Source organism: Mchenga conophoros, linkage group LG18 (assembly GCF_057382185.1).
Source record: "Mchenga conophoros isolate Kocher_MC1m ecotype Shallow Benthic linkage group LG18, M_conophoros_male_GT1.1, whole genome shotgun sequence".
In the NCBI taxonomy this organism is placed as follows: domain Eukaryota; kingdom Metazoa; phylum Chordata; class Actinopteri; order Cichliformes; family Cichlidae; genus Mchenga; species Mchenga conophoros.
Genome location: NC_140543.1, coordinates 28776767 through 28788665, shown reverse-complemented (window position 1 = coordinate 28788665; position 11899 = coordinate 28776767). Strand labels below are relative to the sequence as shown.

General features: G+C 40.4%; 1 protein-coding gene across 2 annotated transcripts; it reads left to right on the top strand.

The window, feature by feature from the left end:
- Positions 1 to 361: 361 nt before the first annotated feature.
- LOC146554117 (serine/threonine-protein kinase OSR1-like) lies at positions 362 to 11225 on the top strand. Of its 2 annotated transcripts, XM_085253855.1 has the most exons (17): positions 363 to 584; positions 1476 to 1588; positions 2566 to 2674; positions 3522 to 3663; positions 4361 to 4416; positions 4519 to 4628; positions 4754 to 4855; positions 5050 to 5183; positions 5319 to 5367; positions 5472 to 5537; positions 5726 to 5848; positions 6327 to 6362; positions 6528 to 6677; positions 7106 to 7208; positions 7305 to 7373; positions 8019 to 8083; positions 8245 to 11225. In XM_085253855.1, exons 1-17 carry the CDS (start codon positions 515 to 517, stop codon positions 8317 to 8319), a joined length of 1572 nt encoding a protein of 523 aa, XP_085109981.1. In that variant the 5' UTR covers positions 363 to 514; the 3' UTR covers positions 8320 to 11225. The 2 variants fall into 2 exon arrangements, with proteins under 2 accessions (XP_085109980.1, XP_085109981.1); XM_085253854.1 differs by having other exon boundaries at positions 362 to 584; positions 4361 to 4628.
- The last annotated feature ends 674 nt before the right edge of the window (positions 11226 to 11899 follow it).

Here is an 11899-nt window from a genome sequence, read left to right as displayed (position 1 = left end):
ACTGCACTGTATTTCATTGAAGTAACATAAATTACTCAAGTAACCTAAAAAACAAAACAAAACACACCCTATGTTCTGCTATTTATCGCGACTTCATCGTGACAATGGGAGTGAGTCACATTCCCCTCATTAGCACCCCCTGCCGCCCATAACTGAAAACTATTCTGAATGTGCGGGTAAAATTGATTGAAAGAACTATAATATCCGTAAGCATACTAAACCCATTTTCACTTAAAATCTATTAAAGAAAACTATACATTTTGCCTTTGTTTAACTAAACGTCCTTAAAGTTTTATAGCTTGCCCCACTCAAGATGGCGCCTTCTTCGTCCCTCCTCTCTCTCCATACGTCACGCCATTCGTCAGTAGCGCGTAAAGTTGTGTTGACAGGAGCGGCAGCAGTTGTCAGCGGAGCAGTAGCAAGCTTCATCGAATGGAGTAATCACAAAGCTAACATCAAACAGGCGTCTCTTTTTAAATTCAGAAGTGCTGTTTATACCATTTAGACCACGACCATGGCAGATGACCAGTCCTCTCAGCCCTGGTCCATCGACAAAGATGACTATGAACTCAATGAGGTGATAGGTGAGAAGCTTAGCTTGCTAATGTTAGCATTGTAGCCTTCCCTGGCTTACACTGTCGTCGGCTGTCAGCTGCTATTAGCCAAGTAGCATTGTATGTCTGCAGCTAGCAGAAGTACAATTAAGACCCATAGCTACACTGCAGTAACGCTAACAGCTCAGAAGTTTTTCCGTAGAAGGGCAAACCGATTAACTGTCTCTGCTAACAGGAGACATAAAGTAAGGTTGTATTCCTGCTATCCGGCACGAAGCTAAACGGCTAGCTAAAGCAGTTTAGCTTTAAGTACGTCCAGATTCTTCCGTTGTTAGAATGGGTGGTGCTCTTTTGCCCAAGGTGTGATATGGCATGTAGTGAATCAGTCATACTTTACACAAGTTCAAATAACTGGAACATGACTTTGATCAGAAGAGTTAGAGAGTTAGGGTCATTTTCACAACGCTGTTGAGTTTGGCTTGATCCTGCTTCTTACAGTTAATGACTTTATTCAAGGATTTTATTGGCATGTATTCACATGAGGTGAAACTAAATTTGCACTCAGTTCCCGGTTAAGAACATGAATAAGAACACACAAAGATCAATATTTGCAAAAAAAACAAACAACCCAAACAAAAAACAAAGATAAAGAAACATATTTACAGTGTGAATTAAGTATAACTAAGAAAACGATTAAAAGTTTCCCAAAACGTGTGCACTGAATGTAGCTTTCTTATGTCCGTTACTTTTTTTTAAAGAGCAACAAGGACTACAGTCTACAGAGAGAGACTAGTCTCCAGTGTGAGAAACATGTCTTTACTCTGTACTTGTAAGACCCAGTACAGCGGTCATATGCTGACTGAGTATCAGAGACCGCTCCACAGTGGGATAGCTGGACTTTTTTTTTATTGGTCTCTTCAGGAAGTGGAGCCACTGCAGTTGTCCAGGCAGCTTACTGCAAGCCGAGAAAGGAGAAGGTGGCCATCAAACGAATCAACCTGGAAAAGTGTCAGACTAGCATGGATGAGCTTCTGGTAAGAAACTACAGCGGAAGGTGGTGCAGAAATTCATGTTTGTGTTTTGCTGAGAATGTTTTCCATACAATCCGCACAAGAGATTGATTAAGCAGTTATCTGAGAAAAAGTTGGAAAGATGTATATAATAACATTCCTTTGAGAGGAGGAATAATAGAAAAAAATAATCAGTGAAAGTTAGCTTTAGTTTAATCCAGTGAATTCAATACGTCACAAGTCAATACCTCACTATTGCTATTGATTTATATTTACTGAATCAATAGCTGTAGTGCAAACTCCAGTAAAAGCTGTTAGTGCCATGTAACAGGTTTGCTTGTTGGATTAATCACTTACCTGAAAGTAAGAATTCATCCAGGATCTTAAATAGACTCTCAACATTTTATCAGCTGGATCTGTCACACATTATACATCTTAGGACCTTTGTCAACCACTTTAAAGTATTTTAGAGCATTTATTTTGTTTAACTTAAAGATCATAATCACGAGATGTTGGAGTAAAACACCAGAGATTACTTGGCTTTGCCGCAGTCTTTTCATTTTTATCCCCAGTTGATTATTTCTTCTTAAGGACCATCATAGCAGTGTATGCTGTCTGCTGTAAATATTTTATTTGATTTCACTATCTTCCTACTCAGTTCTTATATAATGTCAAGCTCCTGAATCCTCTTATGTCTAAATGCTGGGTTAAAAATGTCTTTGCTTGGTGGCTTTGTAATAATGTTGAAGCTGAAGTTTTCAGGTTTTGCTTTTTTTAATAGGGGAGATTTTGTCTTTGAGGAAGAGCACACATTAAGCTGTTGCATTTCGCTCTCACTTGAGCCAGCTCTTATTAAATATTCGAAAAGATCAAATCCTGTGACTGAGATCGAGTTTGTCTTTTTAAGTTTAACATAAAGATTCAGTTTGTGCTTGGCTTGATAGGCCACAGTTGATGCTTCCTGGGTGACCTTGTATCCAACATTTTTCTTCTGTGTGCAGAAAGAGATTCAAGCTATGAGCCAGTGCCACCATCCAAACATTGTGTCTTATTATACCTCCTTTGTGGTGAAGGATGAGCTGTGGCTGGTGATGAAGCTGCTCAGTGGTGGTAAGTGTTGTTACACTGATGAAACCTGTTCCTAATTTGACCTGCTCTTGGCTAACCTGTCTTCTTGTATTACTAATAAGCTCAAGTTTGAACTTGGAATGAATATTGAGATTAACTTCCCACAAAACCAGTTCTTGAGATTTATTTTATGGGCTTCTTTAATTTCACGATCATTTCTGTGAGAACACACTTATGTGATATATCCACTACTGATTTAACACTCTCTGTTTAAACCTTAATGTGTTCTGCATCTTTTCTGCAGGACATATGCTCCATCATTTAGCATAGAGAGGGAGATTGTAGCAATGTTATACCACACTGTGTTGATAGTAATGGTGAGTAAGTCTGTGTGCAGACCGGCTGTCGGTCTTATTTTGTTCATATTTTTGCTAAAATATGTGCTTCTGTGTGGAGTCTAAAACCAGCTTTAACCGACTGATTGATGGTTTACCCATCGAGGTTACGCCCTCTTTTGTACAAGTTCATAATTTCATATTGCACTATGTTGTCAGGGAATTTACTGTCTACAGTTTTTGCCACTGTTGTCTTTTGCATATGTAAATGTTTGCACATCTATTCCACCAAGTGGAAACAAATTTGCCACTACTTTATTCCACTGGTTGTTGTGCATGTTGCTGCTGTACTCTGCGGGGTTCTGGCAGGTTGTATTTTGTTTAGTTAACAGGGCACAGCTGCAGGGTTTGTTTACAGTATAAGCCTAGGTTGAATTCCACTTGATGTTCTTTTAACCAACTTGGAAACTCTCTCCATGTGCTGCGAGCACATCTTGTGACAAGCCTCTGCCTGTCTTTCCCTCTTCCTCACTCACTCACTCGCTCTTTCTCAGGCTCGGTGCTGGACATCATCAAGCACATCATCTCTCGCGGTGAGCATAAGACCGGTGTGTTGGATGAGGCCTGCATTGCCACCATTCTGAAAGAAGTCTTGGAGGGGCTCGAGTACCTCCACAAAAACGGGCAGATTCATCGGTAGGTTGTGCTGATTTATTGCGCAGCAGCTGAGTGATTACTGTACACAGTGTTTGCACTCTTTGTAGCTCACATGTCCCATCGTACACTGCCATCTCAACTCAGTCAGGCTCTGGGCCTTTCATCTCTGCATATGAGTGTGCGGTTTGAACTAGACCTCACTCCTTCAATATTTAATACAGTGAAGCTGCATAATTGAGGAGGTTTGTTTTACATAAAAGTTCCTCCCAGGAACACTGTGGACCACCAGTGAAAAGAAAGGCCTCTGTATCCTGGATGTGTGACAACTGTACTTGTTGTAAATTAACAGTCCCATTCACAAAAAAAATAATGTCAAAGGAGCATTTCCAGCAATCTATTATGTATTTAATTAGATAAATCTAATAATAATAATCATGAGAGATTAGATTTTCTGATATTTTAAGAGTGAATGATTATTCAGTCAGGCTGGGCTCAGGGTGACCCATTCAAGTTGTTTGCGCATACTTCCACTCGGTGTAAAGCATACAAACAGAAAACAGGTGGATTAAAATGAACCTGATCAAAGGTGAGGCTTTATCGTGTTTCTGTGGAATAGTAAAATATTTGGAGTGTTGTTCATTTCTGGAGCCGAGCCACATCTGTGTCGGGGCACAGCCACTCTTTGTGGGCTTCTAATTGTAGTCTGTGGTTTAATCCTCCTTTGCTTCATGCACAGTGATCTAAAGGCTGGAAATATTCTTCTCGGGGATGATGGCTCTGTGCAGATAGCTGGTAAAGTGTTTCTGCTTTGTCTGCATTTACTGTGGTTTGTGGCATTTGAGGCAGTTTTTCATCATCTCCTATTTGTTGTGTTTCATGCACTCAAAACACCAGACTTTGGTGTGAGTGCCTTTCTAGCAACAGGTGGAGACATGACGAGGAACAAGGTTCGGAAGACGTTTGTGGGGACGCCGTGCTGGATGGCCCCAGAAGTCATGGAGCAGGTATAAGCCTCGCTTGCTTTATCCCTCTTCTTTCCCTCTCTCCAGTTTCTCTGCAGTGCTACAAGCTTGGATATAAAAGGACAACTCGAGCGCTTTGTTCACTCGGCTCTGTTTTCAATCTGCAGGTCCGTGGCTATGACTTCAAAGCTGACATCTGGAGTTTTGGGATAACTGCTATTGAACTGGCCACTGGGGCAGCACCATATCACAAATACCCACCAATGAAGGTAAATATGTGCAGAGTTTACAGTGATCCAAACAGCTTCTTTGTTCCACGGTAAAAAGCTCAAAGCTCAGACCATTTATAGTGTGGAGAGGTTTGATTCTGTGTAAACTGCAGGACATTTAACATCACCATTGTAAGGATATCTTCACTTTTTAGTCTGTTCACCAGCTCAGGCTGATCTCTGCCTGTCTGTAGGTGTTGATGCTGACCTTGCAAAACGACCCTCCCTGCCTGGAGACGGGTATTACAGATAAGGAAATGGTGAAGAAGTACGGAAAATCGTTCAGGAAGATGCTGTGTCTGTGTTTACAGAAAGATCCTGAAAAAAGGTTACTCTGCAAAACCTTTTTCTTTCTTTTTTTGAGCAAACTTCCAGACCCAATTTGTGCTAATTTTTCTGCTTATTAGATTCCCCTGTTGCTGAACAAATATAATGAAAAGCCTCGTGTTTCTTTCCTATTTAGGCCAACTGCTGCCGAGTTGCTGAAGCACAAATTCTTCACGAAAGCCAAGGTGAGCCATGCATCACGGATATAAAAATAAGCTGAAAATATTGCTGTAGGTTTCAAAGAGAGTATTTATAGATCCTGTAAGAAATGGTTGCCTTTGTGTTCCAGAACAATGAGTTCCTACATGAGAAGCTCCTGTATAAGGGTCCAACAATAACAGAGCGATCTAAAAAGGTACATAATTTACTCATGCACTGAATCCACGCTCACCAGTATTTCTGTGCATTGCTCTTATCAAGACAAGGTGTGCTGTCTCGTCCAGGGCGTGTCCCAGTTTTCCTAACGCTCTGCCTAATGATTGCTGGGAAATTCCTAGAGAGGACGAATGAGTCACTGTTGCTTCTCTTCACTGCGCCGTGTAGGTGCGTCGTGTGCCTGGCTCAAGCGGCCGTCTCCACAAAACGGAGGATGGTGGCTGGGAGTGGAGCGATGACGAGCTGGATGAGGAGAGCGAGGAGGGCAAAGCTGCTGTAGCAGCTCTGCGGGTAAGGCCCTGCATGCCTGCGCCATCTGATAGTCCAGGTTATTTTATACGGCGGCTATTTCTCAGTGCACAGCGTCCTTTGGCCAGCAGATGGTGCTGCTTTACTGTTAGTTTGAGCATATGTTTAGCCAAGCAGGAATGCAGTACTAGTGAGCTCCTCTGCTTACTTAATTCATGTTGAGATTAGAGCTCAGAAACTCCAGATTTCAGAACTTTATTCGACCTAAGAATAGCGGGGGTTTCAGCAAGTAAAGATGCAATTATTGTGTAGAACTGTAGTTTGTGTTGTTTTGTTTTTTAAGTCTAATTACTGATTCTGATTTTTACCCCCAAAATGACAAATTAAAAAAAATAAAAATAAAAGGAGCTGGAATTATAATTGGCATATCACAATTCATGCTAAATGGCATGTGTCCATGGGGCATTTTTGGAGAATTGCATGTGTTTAATCCTGATTATCTGTCATGTCCATTCTGCAGTCACCAAGAGTAAAGGACGGGCCCCAGAATATGGAGGTAAGTCCTCTTGTAGTGGACATGACCTGCAAATCTTGATTTATTGTAACGGTTTTATAGAGCAATCTGCATGACTGTCTTATGCCCCCCCCCCCCCCCCCCCCCATTTGATTTGCATTTATGTAAAATTGACTACTGATTAATTTTGAAATTGGTATCTTGTAGCTTTTCCCACCAGCAGATGGCTCCAGTGCACATCTGCAGCCACCTGGCGTGGCACATGAGAGATCTGCGAATGCAGGTCCAACAGGAGAACACGTGGCACCACAGGCTCCCGCTCAGACAGCGAGCCCTTCACACGGGCCTGCTGTTCAGGTAACAGTTACCTAAAAAGTTACAAACAGAGCTTTTGGGACAAATGAATTTTTGGTGGCGTATTTGTGGGGAAGGCATCCACAACAATACTCGTTCATGAAGTAATTACACTTAAATTCTCAAGAATAAGTTCCCTGTTAGAAGCATAGGTTGTTTTGTTTCCCCCAACTCACCCCTGCTGTTTTTGATATTTTCACTGGTATCTTGTTTTGTGACCGTAAATCCCATTTTGTTTGGCATTACATGTGTTTTAAAGATGCGTGGTGGAGTTTTCTCCAGACCAAATGCATTTTAAGCACAGTTGTGGATGGGAATTGTAGTCACCCTGCTCTGCGAGCGATGTGGACACCCAAGCTTGTGAATGCGATAACTCGAGAACAAAGACACGTGTTCCCAAACGTAAGTCCTTTACTATTTTCCTTCGATAGGATCCAGCTGCCTCATCCAGCGTTCCCATCAGTCTCGTCCTGAGATTGAGGAATTCCAAGAAGGAGCTCAATGACATCAGATTTGAGTTCATGCCTGGCAGAGGTAGAAATATTCCCAAAGCTCTTTCTTCTCTCTCACGCTCTTCCACTCCAGTCTCTTAACTCTGTTTGTGGTTTATCTTTTCACTCGTGTCCTCAGACTCTGCTGATGGAGTTTCTCAGGAGTTGGTCTCAGCTGGTCTGGTTGATGGAAGGGACTTAGTCATCGGTGAGTCCGACAGAGCCCTACATGTTGTGATATTATTGCTAAGATAATATGTCAATATTAATGATTGTTTTGCATTCAATTCTTTCTTTAAACATGGTATCAAGTTTTGCAATTAAATGAAAGCGTTTTAATGCTCATCAGTAAAGCTTGTTGCAGCCTCAGTGTTCAGAGTTCTCCGCTTAGGTGTTGGGCATCACAGCAGCTGGATGCAAAGTTCACAGTGCAGAATGCAAATCTGTTGAGTTTTTTCATATTGTTCCAGATCGGTTGCTCGCATCCTTTTGGGTCTTTTCAATAAAATCAGCATTTAGGAAACAATCTAACTACTTCTATTAATCACAAATGCTGTTAACATTTGTAGGGTGTCTCGTCATCGTTGTCATCTTCTCACAACTTCATAGGCTTCTATTACACATCCAAATTAAATTGTGAAAGCTGGTTCCGGCGACCCACGTGTGTTTCCTTCGATGCAGCAGAATGATCTGTATGATGTCTTTGCTGTTCCTTTGCACACGTGGGTAAAGGACATTAGCCACATCCTCAAGGAAAATTTGAGCTTAGCAATAAATCAGAATTGAGCACTGAGGTCTGCAGTGAATGTAGCCTTAGTCTGCTCACAGCTTTCTAACTTTCCTGTCTTTACAGTTGCTGCCAATTTGCAAAAGATTGTTGACGATCCACACAGTAACAAAAATGTGACCTTTAAACTGGTGAGCACACAAACCGAGTTATTTATGAAGTAATGCTGTGACTTTCTGGTACAGATATGTCGCATATTCATTGATTAACACAGTTTGTGTGTATGGGTCAGTATTTCTTCTCAGATATTTAGTAACAACAGTTAGTTTTGTTTTGTTTTTTCTTTTTCCAGGCGTCTGGAGTGGAAGAGTCTGAAATTCCCGATGATATTAAACTCATTGGATTTGCGCAGCTCAGTATCAGTTAAGTCCAACCAGAGCCAGATACAAAGGACAGAAATAAATGGTATGGCACAGCTGCATTGTAGTCAATTCCAAAAACCACTTCTGCCAAAGGGAGGAGGAGGAAATGATGAAGAGAAGGAGGCATAAGCCTGGTAGGAGTGTAACACTACTGCAGCATGCACGAGGACCACATTGAGGGGGTTCAGTTCATCACAGGAGTCACTCTTGAAAAGTTTACAGTGCGCTTATACGAGGGGGAAGAGATGCAATCAGATATCAGTTCCTATTTTCTTCCGGTTTCCATTCTTTGTCTTCATACACAAGCACAATCCAAGCCGTCTCCTGCCAGTACTGGAAACGATTGCCTTTTATTGTTTTATAAAAAAAAAAAAGCAAACATTTAACTGTGCCACAAAACTCTGAAGTGTCGGGCCACCTTTGTGTGGCACTTTATGATACATTGAAATTAAAAAGCAAGTTCAGCCTTAGTTACTTTAGACCTTACCAGTGTAACTGGTGGTAGTTTGTGTACTCTGTGTATTTCACATGTACGCCTAAGAAAATCCCCGTAATATCGATACAGATATGTCGTAGCATAGGTTTTTTGTTTTTGTTTTTTATGAAAGTCCATAAATTCCGATGAACTTTTACCTATTATGTCAAAAAGGATCCAGCCCGAGGCAGTGTGATCAGCTCTCTCCTCCGCAGCATCTGTGGTGGTTTTGTCAAAACATAACCAAGGATTTTAAGCTCTAACTGCACTGCTTAAATCAACTGTAGCCCCTCTGTCCCACAGTGCCACACTCGGTCAGTTGGCATTTATCCCAAGGTATTAAAGACACATTATTTTCACAGGTTGAGGGAATGCCTGATATTCTTGTACTATGCAATAGCTGTTTTCTTTTCACGGTATGTGGTCACTGGTTACTAATCATTTCCTTTGTGTTGGATACATTTTCTTTCTTTTTTCGTACCTCATAAGGAGTTCATAACGAGTCAACCAGCCAAACTGACATCGCTAAGAGCCCATTGTAAGATTTAACTTTCATATCCACAAACACGGGTAATGACTGCTTCTCTTTTTCTTTTTCTTTTTTATTCCCCTTTAAGTTGTCATCGAATCTCGCAATAGCTGATTTAACAGTTCTTACAATTCCCAGATGCTGGTTTTGAGTGCTGATGAACTTCTGTAAAGGTGCACATACTCATATGAAGCTTAGAAGGGGAAGACAGCTAGCCATGCAGATAGCTATTGGCTTATTTGCCTCCACCCCAGTACAATGGAGATGAATGGGATTCTGCTTTCAAGCACTGATTGATGGCATTGCTGCTTCATCAGTGGCTGGCATGAAATTTACTACATGTGTATACTTATATATTCTGTGCACACTGGTGGTCCTCAAAGTTTTTATTTTCTTGGTCAAATGTTTTGGCATCGCCTCGATTGGCACGAGAGTTTACAAAGCAGCTGCTCGGCATTCTTGTTTTGTTTAAATGATCTCAGACCACTATACATTGGATTGTCACTAAATTTGGCACAGGTATTAAGGACTCCTTGTCCGCTTTGCTCCCGGTCTTTTCCTCTTTTTTCACTATCTGGTCCAAATTTCAGTTTGTCTGGTACTTAATGTTTTAACACGAACACTCATCACAAACACACTGAGAAGGTGAGCATGGTCGATACACTTGTTAAAAACATGTTAGAATGTGCGGTGAAGGTGTCACCATAATACTGGTAATGACTATGTTTAAAATGTTTTAAAAATACACACTTGTGATGTAAATAATTGCAGCTTTGCTCAGTTATTTTGCAGATTCTTTCTACTTCCCTACACTCGTATTTTGAGTCTTACTCATTTGCCAAAACACAATAAATCAATGACAGCATTATCTTGGTTTGTTTTTGTTTTGTTTTTTTCCCCCCACAAATTTCTTTAAAGCTAGCAACCTTTTAAAAATCATTGGAAGCTTTTGTTGTCACTGGGCAAGTTGTTTCAGTACTGTAGTGTCTTTGCTTTATGAACACCAAGTCACTCATCACTCCCAGTGTAGCTCTGTGGTGGTTTTGGACCATGTGCAGAGGGCTGTGACACAGCTCTTAGTTCAAGGACTGATGTAAATGGTGTATGTTAACATGTTGTAACTGTACATATGATGGCAACTCCACGCACTGTCGCACAGACATGAGGTTTGTATGTAATGATGTCGTTGCATTGACTGTTGAAGTGTACATGTCAGATTAAAGGAACATATTACTTGTAAATATTGATTAAAGGCAAACAGATTGAGACTCATGTTCAGCACGCAGAATTCAGTTTGTTTTGTAGTGTTTTCCACTGTTGGCCTTTGCCTGAGCATCACTAATCATGTGTGGATTATTCAGTTGGTTCATATGTTAACATGCACTTTTTTTTTTTTTTTAATTACATTGGGCTTGAAGTCACACTCTGCGTTGATGTCATGATATGTAGTGTTTCCTCATGGAAGCCAGTTACAGGCTGATTGATAGATAATTTTAACTAGACGATGAACGGCACAGGTTACCCTACCCTCTGTGTGTGTATGTGTGATTTGGTCATTAAATGGTTGCTTATCAAAGACTTTCTAAACATCTTCCTTATCGTTTACTTTTAAAAAGTCATTCTGCCTCTTATGAGGGCACTCAGTGATTAGTATTATTTTTAATCAATTGATTGGCATGTATGTATGAACTTTGTTTTACAGATCAGTACCTATATTTAAAAAAAAAAAATATACGCTTAATCATAAAATGTGTATATCCACCCATGCTTAGTTTGAAGAGTATTTGTGATGAGATGCAATGGTGATTTACCAGTTTGATACATTGTCAGTAAATTTCAGCACATGCAAGCTGATTGTTTTTTGTTTTTATTTTATTTTAGTTGTTGAATAAAGTTACATGATGGTATTCAATGAGTGTTGATGCTTTTATTTAAAGTGTCCTGTCTTTTAGTAGCACTGGGTTTTCATACACTCACACCCACCAAAGTAGAACTGTTAATGAGTGGGGGGAGGGGATGAGTTCCTACACACAGAAACTTAGACATTGCCATGTTATACTATGTTTCATATAATGTAATGACTGAAACAACACTAATGGAAATGATTAAATAAACAGATAAACACATGAACAAGAGCCTATAGAGATTTATAGAGCATGTCTTGGAAAAGCAAAATGAGATTGGCACAATCGTGCCATCAGACACCTAATTCTGATTGGAAAAGCTCCCAGCACTTTTTATTTTATTTTATTTTATTTTTTTTCAAGTAAAACAAAATTTTCTTCCTTTCCAGCTTTTTTCTTTTCTTTTCTTCAATTTTTTAAATGTGAAAGCTGGTCTCTTTCAAACGCTTACTCTTTTTGGTTACATGAAGTTTTGTATTGTAGTTTTCATTTTATCCAGTCAGATCCAGAGACACTGCAGCACAGACTGGATCCTGAGTGCGGGTCGTAACCTGACAGAGGAGCAGCTCGATGTGAGGGTGGGACCTTCAGCAGGTGTTCTATCGTTTTCATATTTTATTATCTCTTTGGTGCATTTCCTTCATGCAGCAGCTTGTCACAGTTCAAAACCTTTAGAC

Bases quoted from the DNA above. Each gene is read 5' to 3' on its own strand.
- LOC146554117 (XM_085253854.1), top strand. From the start codon at position 515: ATGGCAGATGACCAGTCCTCTCAGCCCTGGTCCATCGACAAAGATGAC. The intron at 4,856-5,049 runs GTAAATATGTGC...GCCTGTCTGTAG, and splicing joins ACAAATACCCACCAATGAAG to GTGTTGATGCTGACCTTGCA. The intron at 5,538-5,725 runs GTACATAATTTA...TGCGCCGTGTAG, and splicing joins TAACAGAGCGATCTAAAAAG to GTGCGTCGTGTGCCTGGCTC.